This window comes from Urocitellus parryii, chromosome 2, assembly GCF_045843805.1.
Source record: "Urocitellus parryii isolate mUroPar1 chromosome 2, mUroPar1.hap1, whole genome shotgun sequence".
Taxonomy (NCBI): Eukaryota; Metazoa; Chordata; class Mammalia; order Rodentia; family Sciuridae; genus Urocitellus; species Urocitellus parryii.
The window spans coordinates 220,745,903-220,765,309 of record NC_135532.1 but is presented as its reverse complement, the minus strand read 5'-3'; the positions used below and the strand labels follow the sequence as shown (position 1 = coordinate 220,765,309).

The 19,407-nt window shown below is 51.9% G+C and overlaps 1 protein-coding gene across 1 annotated transcript; it reads right to left on the bottom strand.

Annotated features, from left to right (window-relative positions):
* Positions 1–1,339: 1,339 nt before the first annotated feature.
* Ets2 (ETS proto-oncogene 2, transcription factor) lies at positions 1,340–16,311 on the bottom strand. Its single transcript, XM_026399399.2, has 10 exons — positions 16,188–16,311; positions 12,781–12,852; positions 10,340–10,451; positions 9,008–9,130; positions 8,515–8,715; positions 7,123–7,206; positions 6,247–6,471; positions 5,107–5,370; positions 3,402–3,520; positions 1,340–2,600 (listed from the first exon to the last, which is right to left on the bottom strand). The coding sequence occupies exons 2-10, from the start codon at positions 12,850–12,852 to the stop codon at positions 2,385–2,387; spliced, it is 1,416 nt and encodes a 471-aa protein (XP_026255184.2). The 5' UTR covers positions 16,188–16,311; the 3' UTR covers positions 1,340–2,384.
* Positions 16,312–19,407: the final 3,096 nt, after the last annotated feature.

The following is a 19,407-nucleotide window of genomic DNA, read 5'->3' as shown; positions in this document are numbered from 1 at the left end:
ACGAGTGTCCTGGACCGTCTCTGTCCTCTCTGGCTCCTGTCCCCTGTGTCAGAACTCCCATGTGGGGACTTGGAGCACCCCGGCCTCAGATTACAGAAGTGCTGACGCCTCAAGTCCTGTCCTGAACACGGACATCCTCAGCCTTTTCTCAAAGACCAGACACCCGGAGGGTCCCCGTGACGATTAAGAATTCCTCCCTTGAAGGAGCACTTTTTGGGAACTCCTTCCGGTTGGGCTCAGTGCTCCCTCCAGGCCAGGGATTCTAGGGTTTCTGGGCTTCCTCGAGGGTGAGACCAGGTCACCCGAGACAAGAAGGTGCAGGTGGAGACGGGGTCACCAACCCTGGGGCCTCACTCTGGCTCCTGACACTGGAGTGGAGAAGGCGAGGAATATTACGGAGACGTTTACATAAACCAAAGACTTTATTACTTGAGAAAGAAAAAGCCAAATTACAAAACTTTTATACTCAAGATTCATTCATTACCATGCCAAAGGCTTCTCAGGACTTGTCTCCATCACTTGAGGCTGAACCACAAGAAACTGCTGGTCAGAACCAGTCTGAAACTGGCCGCAGTGGCTCCTAGCTCCACCTCATTTAAATCAGCCGATGGCTACGCTTTCTTTGGGCAGCAAGATGTTCCCAGTCACGTCTGTTTATATTATAAACAGATGTTCCAGAGACAAATAGGTCCCACTTGAAAAAACATCCTGTGCGCAAGTGTCCTGAAAACCATCTCTTCTGAGCATGTCGGCTGGGCCCCACAGGCTGGCTTTGCTGGCCCCGGCTCGCGGGTGCCTGTGCTGTGATTTCATCAGCCTCAGGGATCCACGGCCACGCTGCTAGGAAAGTCCCTCCGACTCTGAAGTCAACGTGGCTGGATCACTGGCGAAGGCCAGGACTACACGGTGGACTCTGTGTCCTCAAGTCTTGGCGGGAATCGAAACATTTTCCTCCAATGATCCACTCCTGGGCGTTCTTCTCTGTCTGCGGACCCTCTCTGTGCTTCTGGGTATTCCTCACCCAAGAAAATAATAAAGAAAGAGGAAATGATCTTCTGAGGACACTGAGCAGAAAGGGAAAGCAGACTATCCAGATGGCCACAGGTACGGCAGGCGACCACCTTGGTGCAGCCATGCGTCACTGTACTCGAGGTTTACAGAAGCCCCTCCCGCCCACCCTGCCCTTCAGCTCTGCACAACACAGGACACGGAGCTGAGATAAAAATAAAGCTTTCGTACAAATTACATTTTTTTTTTCCAGTGAATTACTTTTGTAGTAAAAATAGCTGCTACATAAATCCCTCCTGGTCTCTGAAAAGGATTCGCATATTTCCAAAAATAGTTTTCTTATTTTAATCACACAGAGTCACTCGGGGCACAGGAAGGAAAAGTTTGGCCAGGAGAGGTGAGCTGTCGGGAAAACACGGTTACACCAAAAAATAAAATACATTTGTATATAAACGGCTTTAAGGCATGCACAGAAGTGGAAAACATATGCCATTTGTCAAGAAAAATACTGCTTTATAGCTTTTGCTTTACAATTCAAGGAAAAAGCAGAGAGGTCCATGGTACCCCAGGATAATGACATGAAGTTTCTTATAAAAATCCAAGTGTACAAAGTCCTTGCCAAGATAGTCATCATGGCAAAACCAAAACAAAAAACCAACAATAAGAGGACGAAAACCAGGGATTACCCCTGAGACCTTGTTCCTGTAGGTCTATCAGATGAACATAATCCACACTCACAACGCCTCCGTCTGCCACGGGGGCAGAGAGCGTCTTTGTAAAATGCCGGACGCATGTGCTATTGAAAAAATGGAATAAAATATTGGATGTCTGCATTCTTATCTCAAATACAGTCATATAATTATTTTAAATTACAATATACAATTTCTGTTAAATAGAACTGTTAGAGGATTTTGATAACAATTATAAGATTACAATAATATACACAAACTGTCTTCTGAAATGGCGTGGTCCCAGGCTCCCTCCCTCCCAGCCCTCTCTGACAGAGAGGGTCTCTGCTCCGGTTGCAACAGGCCAAAACACCACTTAATGTCCGTGTTTCCACACCCGGTCACTCCCCGGGGAATCCTGAACAGACTCCCTGCCACATGGCCATGCGGAGTCAGGGTGGCCCCTGCGCCTCCATCTCTACCACGTTCATTAAAGTCGTTCCTGCCCAGCTGCGGGCCACTCGGCCACCAGGGGCACCCTGCTGAACAGGCAGGATCTGGGATCAAATAAGGCCACGGCTTCTCGGTGACCTTTCTGGACAGGGACAGGTTCAACCTTGCCTTTCTGGGTCTGGGGATCAGCTGGTCAGGCTGGGCTTCCCGCTCACAGTCCCAGGCCCGGGGTGGCTCAGGGCGGCGCCAGAGACCTCAGTCCTCTGTGTCCGGCTGGACGCCCAGGATGGCGTGCAGTTCCTCGGGCGTGAACCCCAGCAGGTTCTGGAGGTCGCACACGAAGCGGTACACGTAGCGCTTGCCCGATGTCTTGTGGATGATGTTCTTGTCGTAATAGTAGCGTAGGCCTCGGCTCAGCTTCTCGTAGTTCATCTTGGGCTTATTTTTCCTCTTCCCCCACCGGCGGGCCACCTTGGATGGACAGAGACGGAACAGAGTTACATTTGCCAACTTAGTAACAGAGACTAATGGCCCCCCGACTCTGATGCGGGCTCATCCGACAGAGTCTGCCAACCACACAAGGCCCCGGAGGGTCGGTCATCTTTTAATACATACGCAAGGGCCACTGTGTCCCTCCTGGGCTGTTTCTCTATACCTGGGTGCGTGAGGTCCCTGCCTCTGGCTTAGGTCTCTCTTAGCAAAACCTCCTGGGAGCCCAGGGCTCCCACCAGGAGGCCTGACCCAGGGAAAGGCTGGGTCACCACTGCCCTGGGTCCTCTCTCTGGGCAGGACTCCAAGCCCAGTGACATGAGTGACATGTTCACTCCTCGGTGCTGGTTTCTCAAGGGAACTGGGAGGTGACAGGCTCCACTCCAAGCTGCCAGAGGCGGGGGGCTCCTCGGTGCTGTCTGGACACCTCTGCCTTCTGCAGCAGGGAGCCCTGGTCCCAACCACCAGGGAGGGGCAATCAGGAAGCTCGGTCCCCTCAATGGGCAAATGCGGGTCTCCTAAGGCATTTGGGGACAGGCTTTGTGTGTAGCTTCAGGCTTCTGACTGGACATCAGAGCAAGACTGGGAAGCAAGCCCAGTGGCCCTGGACAGAGGCCCCCGAAGGACACCTGTGGGTTCATCATCAAAGCGAAAGCTCCAGTCGAGCCTGAGCACTTGGGAGGGGACCGGATGAGCCCTTTCTTGGGCTCAGGGGATGGAGTGGGGAATGTGGCATGACGAATCAGGTTTAGAGCCTGGGGATTTGCAGGGCCCCGGCCCTACCTCATCCGGGTCCGCAAGCTTGAACTCCCAGCCGTCCCCGGTCCAGCTGATGAAGGACTGGCAAGACTTGTCGGAAAGCAGCTCCAGGAGAAACTGCCACAGCTGGATGGGCCCACTTCCTGTGGGGAGAGGGAGGTGGCTCGCCATCACAGAATCAGGACACCGTGGGACAGGACGGCCGAGGGACACAGCTGGCCAGCTGGGCACTGGCCTGCAGGCGGGACCCAGCGTGGTGGGGACAGTCTAAACGCCTCCACGGGATGAGGCTGGACACCAGGGGGGGCTGTCCCTCTACACCCCCCACTGTTGGAGAAGAGGCCGCTCCGCCACGACGCTCTTCCCTGGGTTGGCTCTGGGGAAGAAAGTTGAGGGCCACCACGTCTGGCCTTCACGTCCTCCCCCTGCGGAGCTGCTCCCCTGGGAGAAGCCTGAGGGCCGATTTCTAGGAACTCCCAGTGGGGCACTGTGGGGGCGGCGGAAGGGACACATGTCGCTCGAGGAGGTGGGGCCGCTGCTCAGGAGCGGGGTGCTTGGTGGCCTGGGGGTGACCCCCGTGGCCTCACGGCCGGCCTGCGAAGCCAACCCGGCACACAGCAACTCAGCCACCTTCCTTCTCCACTGCCGCTCAGAACCGACGGCCTGGGGGGCCCGAACCTCACGGGCCTGGTCTGAAGGTGCACTTGCAGGCCAGCGCCCCGTCCTGGTCACATGCAGCGGGGGAGGGGGGAACCTAGACCTTCTGCCCCGAAGCCCACTCTCTCCCACCGGATAGCGATCCCCTTGAAGCACTAAGGACAGTGTTCTGGAGCCAGCGAGCCAAGCTGGGGCGCCGGGTGACCACCCAGAGCTGCCCACCTCTCCGCCCCATCTCAACAGTGGGTCCACACCACACCACAAGAGGCTACCCCCACCACAGACCCGGGGCCCATTTCCCCACAGAGTGGCAGTGGACGCAGGGGGACCAGCGTCACCACCCACACGGAGAACCAGCACCACGCCCTGCATTTCCCTGCCAGGCCCTGCACCTCCAGAGAGGGGAGCTACCGCCGGCCCCCACCCTCCACGTGGACCTCACCTACGGGCTTTTCAGATGACAGAAAAAATGGATGCCCATGTAGCCTCATTTTAATCTACTGTTTTTTTTAAAGTAGCTCCATATGGTTAAAATAACATACACATATATACACATAGGTACAGATGTGTGTGTGTATATATACAATATATATATATATATATATATATATATATAAAAGAACACACAAAGCAATGAAAACAGAAAAACCTTGGTATTTTCGCTTCAGTATTGGATTATCTGTTTCTAAAGTGGCTTTAATATTTGTTCTCTGCCTAGAATAGCCCTCACCCAAACCTGAACACTAAGAGCCGTCAGCTGTAGAGGCCAGGAAAGGTAAACAGCCCAGGTATTACTGGAGGCCGGTCCGGCCACTCCTCCAGGGCCAGTTTACATTCTTGGAGATCCTGCAGGAGGTGAGTCAGGGCCCAGGACTCAGCGCCTGTCCCCTCCTCGGCCTCCGCCTCCAGGTGGAGGGCGTGGTCATGATCCTCCCAGGGCCAGACCCAGGGGTGTCCCTAGCCCGTGTGGACCCAGCTGGCTTCGCCTGGAGACACCCTGACCCCCTGGCACGTGGGGGCAGGCCTGGACGGAGGTGGTGGGCAGGGACGGTGAGGCCGGCTCCAGGCTCACCTGTGAAGCCGGCCAGGACGGCGGCAGGTATGACCGGCTTGCCCTGCTCGGCCGGGTCGCTCCTCTCCTGGATGTAGTCCTTGAAGGACATGGTCGGCTTGCTGAGGCAGAGAGACTGGCTGCAGTCGTCCTCGAAGCTCTCGAAGGAAGGAACCCGTTGCACGTCCAGCAGGGAGGACTGGCTGCTCCAGGACCGCAGCAGTGAGTCCGAGCTCTCGAAGCTGTCCGCACCAGTCTCGGGGGAGTCGTGGTCCTTGGGCTTCCCTGGCAGAGACAGCCCAGCGCATGCTTTGAGTCCCCGGGACATGGGAAGGGTCCAGGGCTATGGGGTCATCGCCACAGGTGGGTCTGGGGCACAACTGTGGCATCGCCACCACCCCGACTGCAGCCACCCCTCTGCAGGTGCAGGGTCCTTCAGGGCCCCCCAAGTGCTCTCAGACTCAGAGGCCTCCTCCTTAAGACAGGCACATCCACAAATCACCATGTGTCCATAGGAGAATAAACCAGTTACAGCCTCAAAGATGGAACACTATACAGCACTGAAATGGAAAACTGGCTACAGGCCGGATGGCGCTCACAGATAGCAGCAAGACAGACTCAAAGGAAAAAGCGCTGTATGATTCCATCGAGGAAGACTGGCAAGAAGTAATTCAGGACGACACAACGTCAGACTGGTTTCCTCCTGTGGTGAGGATGCTGTGACTGAGGGGGTGAGAGGGAACTCCCTGGGGTGCCGGAAACACTCCTATTTCTATCTGAACAGCTGTTACAGGTGGACTTACATGCACAGATTCCACTGTGTACAACTGGGATTTGCACAATGTGTGTTACCTCTCCTTAAAAAGAAATCTGTCACGTTTTACATCATTCCCATGAAATGCCCCTCAGGATGGGGGATTCAGCTCAAGAGTGGGGACCGTCGGGCTCACTTTCAGGAGGCACAGCCCCCTCCAGCCCTGCATGTGAGCTCCCTCCCAGAGTTTCCAGCACATCAGAAGCCCGCTTGTCGGAAAGTCACCGAGCACAGAGCACACTCTGACGTCCTTCTCCAACGGCTGAACCCAGGACACATTTGTTCAGAAACCACTGTCTCAGTGCGGCTCCTGCAATCAACGCTCGGCCAAGGACACTTGTGCTTACCAGAGCTGCTGGTGAGCAGATTCAAGTTGGAGCCTGGGAAGTCCTGACCCACAGGACAGTAGTTGACACTGACGGTGTTGAGCTGTGACTTGGGGAACATCTGGAAGTCCTGCTCGGAACTGAGCACGCCGGGAGCCACAGACGAGGGACACGTGCTGTCCAGGAGGCCGCCTTTGGGGTAATTCTGCGTCTGCACTGAGAACGGAGCCTGCTCCACACTGAAACCTGAGTGGAATGAAGGAGGGCAGGGCTGTGAGAGTCAGATCACCCAGATGGCCATCCCTGGAGCAAATCCCATGTGGCACTGCACCCTCCAGCCTCCATGTGACCTCCCTCCCACTGAGCAGTGACCAGGGGACCCTGCTTCCACAATAGCCGTTTCAACTCCCAAGTGCTGAGCCACTTGAGGGCTGCATGGCTCGCCCTGGGCCCACTGCAGAGGAACAGCCAGCCACCGCAGACGTCAGCTCTCCTCTGTACACTGCCTGGACCACCCTGACCCACGGGAGACGCTGCAAGCCACTTACACGACTTTAAACTTTCTAGTGGCTGCATTAAACAAGGACCAGGGGCAGTTAATTTTCCATTTTAATTGGCCTAACATATCAATTACCTTTTTAATATGTAATCAGTATGGTATGATCATCGGGGAGATTTTATGTTATCTCCTACTAAGACTTATGAACTGGTGTGCATTATAGCCTCGTATATCTCAATGTGGGTCAGCCACATTTCAACCACGCATAGCTCAACACACAGGTGTGGCCACCCCAGGGGCACAGTGCAGGTCCAGGATGCCCCATGGAGCTTCTATTGGGGCCTGTCTACCAGGAAGACCCAAGAGCAAGACCTGAAGACAGAATCAAGCAGACTGACCTAAGGTGTTGCTGTTAATCCATTGAGGAACTGAATTGAGGTGTGAATTTTCTTCATACTGATCTTCTGTCTTTTCTTGGGTTTCTGAAAAATAGATGCAGGAGACATAAGATGGCAAACAGGTAAAAACCACAAGAAAAGTTACTTTCCGAACTCTGTCTCACGGGTGACCCAGAATGACCCAATGCATATGGCACCTCCCGTTCATCTCATCACATCCCGTGTCTTTGTGTGACCTTCAAAAATACAGAGACAGCAATACATTTTCCTAAGAATGTCAGTAAGTTTTCCAAAATTAATGATGCCATTGGCAAAGTCCAACTTGATGGCAAAGCTGGAAAGACCTGAAATGTCTTTACTTCCAGGCTCAGGAAACACCTAAACCATTTGGGAAAAACCATCCGTGAGGGGCAGGGAGTGCTGAGGATTAACGAGATGGCTATGGCTCCTGCCCTGTGAGGCTCAGGCCCACAGCGACCAGACCTGGAGGTGTGGCCAGGGCACGGCAGGCCCAGTGCAGGGGCCAGGTGCACCCGAGAACTTGAAAGGGTCTGCACTCTGCTACACACCTTTCCTGCAACACACAGGCTCACACGCCCGAGTGACAGCAAAACAGGTCCGACTCGCCAAATAAACAGGGGATATTTTAAAACAAGATCTCCTGGCCCCGAGACGTCGTAACTAGGAAGAGCTGGCAGGTGAACCCCAGGCTTTCTGAGGTTCTGAGTCTACAGCAGAGGTTGAAATTTGACATGCTTAAAATCCATTTAAGTGAAGAATATTTCCCCAAACTCAACACACGCTTATTTTCTTATAATTTTTAACTTAAACAACCCCTATGAGTTTTGTTTTCCTTTTTAAAGAATGCATTTTACACATTGCTGTTGCTGGTAAGTTCTGAATTGCGACTGTCTCTGTATTGGTGAGGTCTCTGGTGATCAATGGTCAGCTTCTATAACACCATCCGTGTAGAGGTGTGAATCAACCACTCGCTTGTTTAAACACATAACTCCTCCTCCTAAGAGAGTCCTCTGCTGGATTGCCTTTGGATTTAGGAAATTTACTGGGTGATGCACAGAGCTCATCTCCATGAAGGCTCCCTGGCCTTCAGAGTAGGGGAACCCTGGATGGCGCACCGCCCGTCCACCCAGGCTGCTGTGATGGTGGCGTCCGGCACAGCAGCGCTCCCTGGCCAAGGCTGCTGCCTATGGCGTCATCCCCTGTGTATGCCACACACCTCCCCACGTGGCACGAAGACCTCCGGTCACCTCCCTTAGGGGGTGCCAAGGCAGTGCCCTCTGTGTCATCTAAAACAGGACCCTCAGGTGGAAGAGCACCTGCTGCTCCCAAGCCTCCCCTCCCTGCACAAGGCCATCGGGTCACTCGGGGTACCTTTGATCATCTGCTCCAGGTGCTCCCAGAGAATGTCGCCCACAAAGTCCGGGGCCAGCTCCAGGAAACGCTCCTTGCCCAGGTTGCACAGCACCTGGCCGCTCATGCCGAGCCTCTGCAGGTTCACGTTCACCAGGCTGAACTCGCTGGTGGCCCACAGGAGCCACTGGCACACCTGCCGCTCGCTCCACAGCCAGGGGTCTGCGAGAAGGGAACACGTGATGAGGACTCAGGGACAGAGAGTGGGAAGGGGGGACTAGGTGACCCTGATGTGTTCTTGGAGACCCACCCAACCCAGGAGATGAGCAAGGCTCTACCCTGAAACTCAGCCTGACGGGGGGCCCGGGTGTGCAGCAGACCCTGCAGGAAACACGGGTTCCGGGAACTGCATCGCTGCTCTTCTAACACCCCTAAACCCGGGGTCAAAATGGAGCACCCCACCGTGCCCCTGGCCCTGGACGCCCGGGTCGGCGCTGGGACACACAGCACTTACTCTTTGGAATGCCAAGACGCCGACGCTCCTTCTGGAAGCCGCTGAAGGTGGCTGTTAGGGCCTGACTCATCACCGCCTTGCTGCAGGGCGTCAGCAGAGGCAGCTCGAAGCAGCTGGCCGAGTCTAGACGAAAGCAGGGCAGGTGAGGGCCTGGGGCGACACCAGGGGGGACTGACACAGGGACCCAACTTCAGGAAAGAGCATCTCTGATCCCAAACCTGGACACTGTTCCTTAAAGGAATGTAATCGTGGGGCTGGGGAGGCAGCTCAGTGGGAAAGTGCTCGCCTAGCACACAGGGGCCCGGGGAACAATAACAAAAAAAGTATAAATAGGAACAAAAAATCTCAACGGAAATTGAGAATTCATTATATGTTTCAGAACTACACTCACACACACACACACACACACACACACAAAATCTAAAATAAAATCTATCCTGTTTTGCAAAGCTTTACATGAATAGACAGAATGTCGTTTAAAATTTTAGAAAAAGGTGAAATGGTATGGTTTTTGGTCAAAAGGCAGAAGGGATTTTAAATGCACAGTTGAGAAGTTATGTCCATTAAACCAAGCAGCAGGCAGGAGGCCCGGCATGATCAGGCAGACCTTAGCACCACAAAGGGGGCCAGTCTTCAATTTTAATTGAAAAACAATCTTCTCTAGATGCTTCCAGAAGTTTCAAGAATGATAAATGATAGTCACATGATGTTATGCTAATGCAAGCATATGCTTTCAATTAATTGCCTGGGCTGAATCTTCTAGCACTTTCCTCACATGAGGAAGCAGGGGCTGGCCAGCTTGCAGCCAGTCCCTCCATCATCTGCCATGCTGGTCCTTTAAAAAGAGTAAGCAATGACACCAAGAACTGCAGAAAGGAATCGGATGGGAACAGATCAACAATAATTTGTTGTCCTGAAAACAGAGCCGCAGTGGGGGTGGGAGTTGGAAATTTAACTAATAATGTGAGCCCAGGCTTAAAAGCCGGGTGAATTTCAATGTCTGTTTTCTGACCCAGGAGATGAGGAAGTCCTTGCCCGGGCTGGAAACACAGAGCTCCCCTGCAGTTTCCTGACAGAAGCTTGCAGGGTGAGCCCTCTGGTGGGATTCTCCAGATTTAGGTCTCAGGGGGAGAGCACCTGTACCCAGTACTGGAGGAAAAAAAAAGAGGAAAAAAGGAACCCGCCTTCTCCCAGGTCCGGTCTTCTACCAGGGTTTTCACACCCAAGTTCAACATAGGAACACTCACTGCTTCTGAACCATCACCCTCTCCATCAACTGAACCACTCAGGGAAATCATGCACCGTTTGTCTCAAGTCTAAGGATGAAATTACCATGAGAAATAGAATCCAAGCCTGTGGGCACTTCTTGGAGTGTTTGCTCTTCATTTAGAGAGGGGAAAACCGCAAATAGGGACCCATCAAAGGTGTCGAAGGCCGGCTGGCGCTGCAGAAACAGATGCAAAAGCAAATGGAGATACAAGAGGAACTTATTTAATTACCCACTTTAAAAGGGGTCCATGGGTGATCTTACTGATGGACCCTGATTAAACCAGCAATTATAAAGCAACACATGCAATTAACCACTCAGTACTCAGACTTCCTAAGAAGGTCAGAGTGACCGGTGATTCCATTTTATTCTGGATTATTTAATTAACCTCACAGAATCAGAATGACCAGGAGGTTATTTTCTTGGTCTAATCAACATAAATTAAGAAATTAAAAAAAAATTCAGAACAACAGAATCTTGGGACTATGCTAGGAGGAACTTCAAGATCCCTTTTGTAAACACCTGTCCTTCCTGTTAGGTAGGAGTGGAATTCAACCAGGTGGGGTACATATTTTTAAACAAATAAAAATTGAAAATCTAAGCATCACATTTTATCTCTGTGATAAAGATATCTTTGGAAACATTCACTTGAAATGTTTCTCATGAGACAATTTAAATGGAAACAGAGAAGTTGGTCCCCCTCTGGTTTCAACAGTTCAGAAAATAATAACATGTGAAAAAGATTCCTTAAGGTTTCATTTTATAAAAGTGAAGTGTGTTATTGAAAAGAACCACTCACACACCCGTAAGTGGAAGGATTTCCAAAGGAAATGAGTTTGAAGTTCAACCACCTGCACTTTAGGGGAGAGAGATGCGCCGGGACAGAAAACTCAGTGTGTGTGGAGTGCTGATCTAGCACCTCCAGCACCTTGCGAACACAGTCTTTAATGGAAGACATATTTCTAAGTAAAAGATAATGTCTTCATTGTCATTGCCTAACTTGTTGGGGGAAACGTGAAGAAAAGTTCTATTTTTCCAACATATTCTGGAAATTCCATGTTATGTGTAACACAATGACCCATCTGTTGAGTCATCAATAAAAAAATGTGTAACACATTTACAAATAAAATCAGTTGTGCGCTTTTTTTTTTTTTTCCAGAATGCAGAACAATGAATGACGCATTGCAAAAGCAGGCAGGCAGAAGTTGGGAGCCCAGCCCCCTAAAACCCCAAGCCCTAGGAGGTGACGTCTTGACTGCCTATGACCTGGGAGGAGAAACTCACCAGGCAAGGGCAAAATACTCATCTGCAGTCATAAACGACTTCACAGCAGAGCTAATTTTGGTGAAATGTCCCACAGAGGTTAAAAATTCCCACTAGCATTACCCAAGCCGCTAACAAGTGCTTTTCCGGACTGTAAGTTCTTGTTTTAAAATCAGGAAGCCAAAGAACAAATCAAATCCGCATTTTGTATTTCAACACACAAATTTCAGCAATGACTATTTCTTTTCCGAATCCAGAGACCTCAGATGCATCATCAGATTCTTTTAATTCATAGAAGGATTTCCTTAGGGGTGTTGGTTGCAACTCAGTAACCATAATCTCTACACCACTTCTGCCTGGCTTAAAACATCGCACCAAACACACATGAAAACTCACTGAAATTTTTTGTTCTTCATAATGACATGAATACTGTGCCGGCTCCTAGCTTCTTTCGGTACTATATCACGCAAATAACCTCACTAGTGATTTACAAAGGAAAATACAACATTCCGGGGATAACGTCATCATCTTGCCAGACCCAGCTTTCAGGAGGCCAACCTTAAAATCAGTGCTTCTGAAACATTCTTACTCTACAAAAACAACTGCACCTTGTCACTTACACTTGGAGAAAGCAAATGGGAAGTTAAAGGAATCATGATAGAAGAGACATGAAGCACGTTTCTGCAGCGGAGAAGCCTCTTTCATCTTTTTTTTTGGGGGGGGGGTAGTGGGGATTGAACTCAGGGGCATTTAACCACTGAGCCACATCCCCAGCCCTACTTTGTATTTAGGATCTCACATCTTTGCTGAGGCTGGCTTTGAACTTGCCTCAGACTCCCAGCAGCTGGGATTACAGGCATGTGCCACCCAGGCTCTTTCATCTTTAATCTGTTTTCCAGTTTACATAAACAGGCCTGTTTCTCTGCACCAGTGACAACAGGCTCCCTCCCACCTCCTCGGGGTGTCACCCCTTCTGATGGAAGCAGTGGCTAATTCTTCTTACCTCTTTCACAGCAGCTCATAAACAGCCTTTTCACCACCCAGGAAACCCCCCAGTAGATAAAAAGGCAGGACAGGAAGCTGCTCCAACTGTCAGACTGAGAATCACAGGACCTTTTCACATGGAAGGAGCCAGGTCCACTACAAAGGCCTCACTACCCATCTTCTGGGACAAGGCCAATATTTTTTCTCCTAGAGATGGAGGTTCCCGCTTTGTAAAATATTGTAATGAAGACTCACTCACCTTGAGCGTCCCTCGAAAACTGTTAGCCACGGGGGCTACCTGGTCCATATTCTTGATTCCAAAATCATTCATCTTGAAAAAGAAAAGGAAATGAAGAGTTAAAGGGGCAACACATGAAGCAGGTTTCCAGGAAGTCCTGGTTGATTCTACAGTAACAGGTAGTTCACACCTGGATTTTTATTTACAAGGCTTTCCTCCCAAGGGTCTCAACAGGACAGCGTTTTCTGCAGTCAGATATTTAAATAACAATGCTGACTCCCTACTGAATTCCCTTAGAAATGGTTCTCCAGATTAAGCACCTTTTTGGATGGCTGGCACCTTCATGCTGGAAGGGGGTACTTTCATGCTTTTCAATGACATGGGGGGGGGGCTGGCAGGGCAGTGGGTCACTTCCTGCCTGCGGGGGCATAGTCTCCTCAACCAAGGCAGCTGCAGGAGGGTTGGTGGCCCCATCAAATAGCTCCCATGGGATCCAGATCTGGAAAAGCAGCCCTAGAAGGAGTCTCAGAAAATTCCCCTTTCTCCCTTCTGCTCTCCAAGATGCCAGGAAGCACAGGCCCAGAAGGGGGGTAAAAGGGAGAGGGTGAGATGAAACCCTTGCTGTCCCAGGATCTTCCTGCTCTGAATACAGAGCTTAAACGATTCCTGCAGTTTCCACAGTGGGAGTAATCCCAAATAGGGATCAGCCTCGCTGGCTCTGATAAGGTGACCAACATGGTCAGCACAGATTCAAAGATTTAGGAGAAAAAAGAAAAATGTCTCAATAACTTATTCATTTACTGCATGCTTATAGAATATTTTGAATCTATTAGGTAACTGAAATGTAATGCAATCCATGTCATCGGTTGTACTATTTCTAACATGGCAAATAAGGCCACAGAAGGCCATCCCCCACCCTCCCTGCCTCATGGCTACAGTATTGAAAGCCTTCAACTTGCTCCACGGGCACCCCTAATTACCACCCAGGTCTCCTGTGGGTGCTCCTACCTGTTGCAACTGAGAACTTGAACTAAAATACCGTGCTACTGAGAGAACCTACTGGAGGCAGCAAACAGCACATTGTCATGGAATTATGTGGGTTTAAGCTTTCTCGTTCTCGCTTTATGGTCAACATTAGGGCTAAAGCAGATGTCTCAACAATGCCGACAGCCGACGCACGCACACACACATGTGCACACATCTCGGCTAAAGAGATAACAGAGGCCGAAAGAAGCGCTGGGAAGGGCTGTTAAGGGCTGAAGGAAAGAGGTAAGATGGCAGTAGCCTTCAGAGGCCGAGGAGCACTGCAATGAGCAAGAAGCCCGTGGGAGCCTGGGGAGGGGACTGGCTCGTAAGTGGCCACCCTTGTTGGAGTCTCCACTTGGTGCATGGTGTCAGCAACATTCACTCAGAAGTCAACATTTGCTACTAATGATGGTGGCCATGCCGGAACCCACAGTCACCAAGGGATAAGCCCTATGCTGGACAACCCTGTGTCCCCAGTCCCTGAGTCTCTGCATTTCTAGGCAGATGCTCTACCTCCTTCAAGAGAGGCCACTGAGGCCCAGCAACATGAGTCACTGGCCTGGGGCCACACAGCTACTATGGAGGCCTGTAAGGGGCAAGAGTGGGGATCAGAATTCCAGTCGAGGATGGTCTAAAACCCTGGAATAAGGATGACTATATCTGACAGAGTATACAAATATTATTAGACCAGGCCCTTTTCACTACCCTGGGACCCAGGAAATGCTCTCTAACTTACAACTCTAGGTCTCTAGGTCAGTCAACAAAACCAGTACACCTGGGCGTGTTCAATCACCCCTCCCGAGCCCCAGACGGCACTTTCTTGTCATGATTTGGTCTACAGACACCTGCTGACTTAATTCTATGTTTTTGGCTCCTGAGATGGACAGAGAATGGATGTGGAGGGCCACTGAAGAGCTCTGCCGGCTTTTGTGTACAAATACCAGGAGAAAAGGCAGCCAGCCTACCACTCCCACATAAAGAGCGTAATTACCATCTGCGGAATAGGATTCTTTTGTTGTCCAGCTTTTAATGAGTTTTGTTAAAAAAAAACCCATGTAGACTTAAAGTGCTCTACTAAATGGTTTCAGGCAGACACACAACTCATCAAATGTAAGTTCACTTATTCTACTCAACCTGCTTGTTAACTCAGCAGGCAGACCAAGTGGCAACATATAAATCGATTTCAAGTTTAGATCTTTTTGGTGCTGCCATTGGCTGCTGCTTCTGAACCAAAAGAAAAATGGGGGTGGGGGAAGAAAGATGGCAGCAGGCTCAGGACTGAAAATGGTTAAATTGTAAAACAAGGAGAATTTGCCTGACAACAGTATCCTTATTGGAACAAGTAGTCACTTATGTAAGATTAGAGGACAGGTTTGTATGTAGGTATATTTGGGGGTGGGGGGAGAACCCTATCACACTTCTGCTTCTGGCTTTACAAGCCATCAGTTTAGAGAGAGGATGACTAATCCCAGAAATGAGGGTTTGACTATTTGCCTGCGGGACGCACGGTGTTCACATTTACTGTACTGAGATATTACTCAGAATTTTAATAAAGCTTAACGTGGAGATTGATCTCCGCGATTGGCGGTGGTGTGGGCAGGCGGATAACGCAGAGGCGCTTCCACTGTAGGGAACAAACATAATCGCTTACTGGTGAATTAAAATAAATTACTCCTATCTCCAAAGAGGACTGCTCACTTCTTCACTTTCTAAATAAGTAGCGAGTCAACTACTATTTTAGGCCACCCTGAAACTGAATACAGGCTAATATACCTCCTGCGCTTAAACGAATCTAAAAAACAAGAAATAAAACCACAACCCAAACACACCAGCGAACGCCTTTACCCCTCCATCCAAAAGCTCCAAGGCCAAGGAAATAAAGGCGGCCTCCTGGCGCCTGCACACCCCACCTCGAGAGTGCCCTGTGCTGGCCTCCTAGGGCGAGGGCCCTGGCGGCCCGGACCTGGCGGAGCAGGTGACTCGTTCCAGGGCAGCCGCAGCCGCCCAGGTGTTTCGGGCGCCCCAGATCCTCGGGGAACGACGCCCCTCCAGCCGATCACCCCCAAACCCGGGTCCACCTCGGGCGCGCCCTCCGGTCCCCAACACCCTGGGCCGAAGCCAGGGCGCGTATTGGGCAGGAGCCCCTGTCAGGCCCGCGTCTCCTTCCAAACACAAAAGCCAGGGGACCGGCTCCGAGACCTCGGGCAGGGCAGCCCCTCTGCGTGGCCGGGCCCCACCACCCCCAGCCACTCGGCCACCGGAAAACAAGCGCGAGTGGAACTCGCACGAGCGACCCTCGATCGCTCCGGACAGCCGCCGCCCCCGCCCGCGGCACCCGGGACCTGGCCCTCGGTGCCCGTCCCTGCCCAGCGTGGTGTCCCTCTCCGGCCGCTCGCTCTTACCGTGCTGCTGCGGCAGGGCCGGCCGGGCGGCGGCTGGGGCCGGGTGGACTGCCGGTGCGCGCCGGGCAGACGAGGCGAGGCGAGGCGGGCGCGGGCCGGGCCGGGGGCGAGGGCGGGCGGAGGGGCGCAGGCTCGGCTGGGGCCACTCCGCGCTCGGCGCCGCGGTGGAGGAAGTAAGCGGCCCGGCCCCCTCGCGGCGCGCTCTTCAGGCGCGGGGGGAGGGCAGGGGAGGGGACAGGGGGCGGGGAGGACGACGAGCGCGAGGGGAGGAGGCTGGAGGCTGCGGGGGAGGAGGAGAGAGGCGGCGAGCCGGCGGGGGCCGCGGAGGGAGGCCGCGGAGGGCGGCTCCTTCCGGCCCGGACTCCCCGCCCGCTGTCACTAGGCTGGTCTCTCGCCTGCCGGCCCGGGGCTCGGGGACCGGGGGTCTCGGCCGAGCGGGCGGCCGTGCGCCCTGGTAGGTCAGGCGAGGAGTGTCGCGGCGGGCCAGTCCCTCGCGCCGACGCCCACGTGCCTTTCGGATTCCGCAGGAACCTGGCGCTGGCGCTGGTGGCGCGATGGCATCGGGGCTTGGGTAGTAAGGCCTCTGCACCGGGGCTGGCCCCTCTGAGCCTCCGAATGGACTTTGACTTCTGGCCAGTCCATCAGGAAGGGACTAAATAAGGTTATAAATGTGGAGCTGGGCCCTTGGCCGGGCCCGGGATGTAATGCTGCTACCAGGAAGCCCCTTCCTGTGGCCTCCGTGTGCGTGGCGCCCCCTAGAGCTGAGCTGGGCCTTGACGGAGCTTTTCTCTGGGCCGAGGGCTCTAGGGCATCAACCTTTAATCCTTCTGATTCTCTGAGGCACGCTCGCTCCTTCCCACTTTTCACAGGAGCCAACTGAACCTTACAGTAAAAAGCTGCCAGGTCATCTAAGGGGGAAGTTCACAAGTGAACCCCGAGTGCATCTGCCTCCCAGACCCGTGGTCAAAACCACCAGCCATACTGTGGTCTCCATTTTTACCCTAAGGCGCTGGAGTCCATAACTAGAAACCTGTGCATTTCCTATTTAGGCTCAGGTCAGACGCTCAGTACTTAGCAGGACGTTCAGATTTCTAAGATGCAGGTGAAACAGAAACACGCAGCTTAGGCAAGACCTTGAAGGACCACCATACTGGGAAGGGCGAGGAAGCACTCAGCTTCTCCAGGACTCAATACAACCGGGTTTCCATGGCAACTCCGGATCGGGGTTACCCCCTAATTGAGGTACTGTTGTGTGTCTCCAGGTGAAGGTCTCCAGATATTCCAGTGGCATGGATGGAGGCAGCGTCTGCCCTTCTGGAACAGCCAGGACTGAGGGAACCGATACTTCTTGGAGATTGGGTGGACTCTGATGGCTTCTCAGCAGATATTCAGGCTGAATCAGAGAACACAGAGAGGTCAAGAAGGAGCTCCACAAATGGAATGCAGATCCATAGTGTGTTGCCATGGAGATAGGAAGCATATGTTGATTCTGTAAAAATCACTAGCAAAAAATACTGACTCATCTGGGCTGCAGTTGGTTAATAGAGGGTCTCCCGATTCCCCCATCCCTAGGCTGTCCACCTGGCTTTGGCCATGTCTGAGAAGGTTGTCCCAGACAGACCACCCCTCGAGCTCAGGGCCTGACTGCTTCCCCATCCCCCCGACACTGCTCTGGAGCCTGGGAGCCCGTGCTGGCTGCTCAGGGAAGGCTCCCTGACCCAAGACCTCTTTCCTCCTTCAGGGCTGGTACGGGCTGAGGGACAGAAGCGGGTGCTTGTCTTGCTGGGCATTTTACAACCCCTATGAGCAGAAAGCTTTTAAAGGAAGGAGCCCATGGTTTCAAAGACTTGGGGTCTTTCCTCTGCTTACTAGTCTTGAGCCTCCTCCATAGGATAAGGGCGGATTACAGAACCTATGTCATACTGTGGGTAGGCACTGAACAGAACCCAACAGGGAGGGTGGAGCCCATGGTCACGAGGGGCTCCAGATGGTATAGCAATTAAGTTCCTCTCCTCCGAGAGTGTTTTATGAAAAACTTTGAAAAAACTGTCCTATACGGGGGGGGGGGGCGGCGGCGTGGGCACAGATCTTTGCCTTCTCAGGTCTAGATATGGAAAACTATCAAAAATGACAGTGGTTGGAAACACAAATGCCAGAGCTGAGAGATTGCTGGTGGGCTGCCCAGGGGCTTGCCCTGTTGGCCAAGGCTCCTGCCTGTCTCCCTGCCCCCACCAGGCTCCTGCCTGTCTCCCTGGCCTGGGTGCTACCTGGTGGCCCGAGTACTGGCGCTTGGGCAGTTACATATTCATGTTAACACGGAGGACCTGGTTCTGGAGCCACATCAGGGCTCCTTACAGTTTTTTTTTCCTTCCTATTATTAGTCGGTTTCCTAGTTACTCGGCAGAATTAAAGCCCAGCCTGGCTAATTCTGTGATTATTCATTGACTATTATGGTGCGATTCACAGGGAACATGGGGCTGTAAGGTAAATTAAACCTAATAAAAGTACAGCCCTTGTGCCTGGAGATCAAAAGTCATGGGAGTTAGGAGGTCCAGGAAATTGAAAGCCAAGTGAGCAGAAGTGGGAGGGAGACTGAAAGTGAGGCACTTTCAACTCTTCCCTGAAGTGCAGGGGAAGTGCTATACACGCCAAATGCCTCGGGAGTGAAATGCAGGTAAGATTTTTTAGAATCTAAACACAATTATGAAAAATTATTAACTTCCCAAGTCATCCTTTAAAAAAAAACAGCACAAATAAGTTTCCTGAGAAGCTCGTCTGTGTTTACCTTGAGATCCAAATCAATGGTCACACATGGTTTGCGGTGGTTTCCAGTTGCAAGTTAAATAGACGTCATTTAGTCGGAGGTGTATCATTTATTCATTCAGCAAACACAGTGTCAGATGCTGAGAGGACAAAGATGAGTAAGACTTAGTCGCTGCCCTTGAACAAGTAGAAACAAAGTACACGGTATTATAAAAATCACACACAAAGTGAGACCTTGGATGTCCTGTGGGTGAGGAGCTGGGAGGAAAAAAATGCACTTAGAGACAGAAATAATTTATGTATCATCTGGACCGTGAGTCTGGAAGTGTCGGCTGTTCCACAGATACGCATGGGATTTAAAAGTGGATACACTATTCCACCGATACATATTCCACCCATACACATGAGGTTTAAGAGTGGATACACTACTCCACCCATACACATGAGGTTTAAGAGT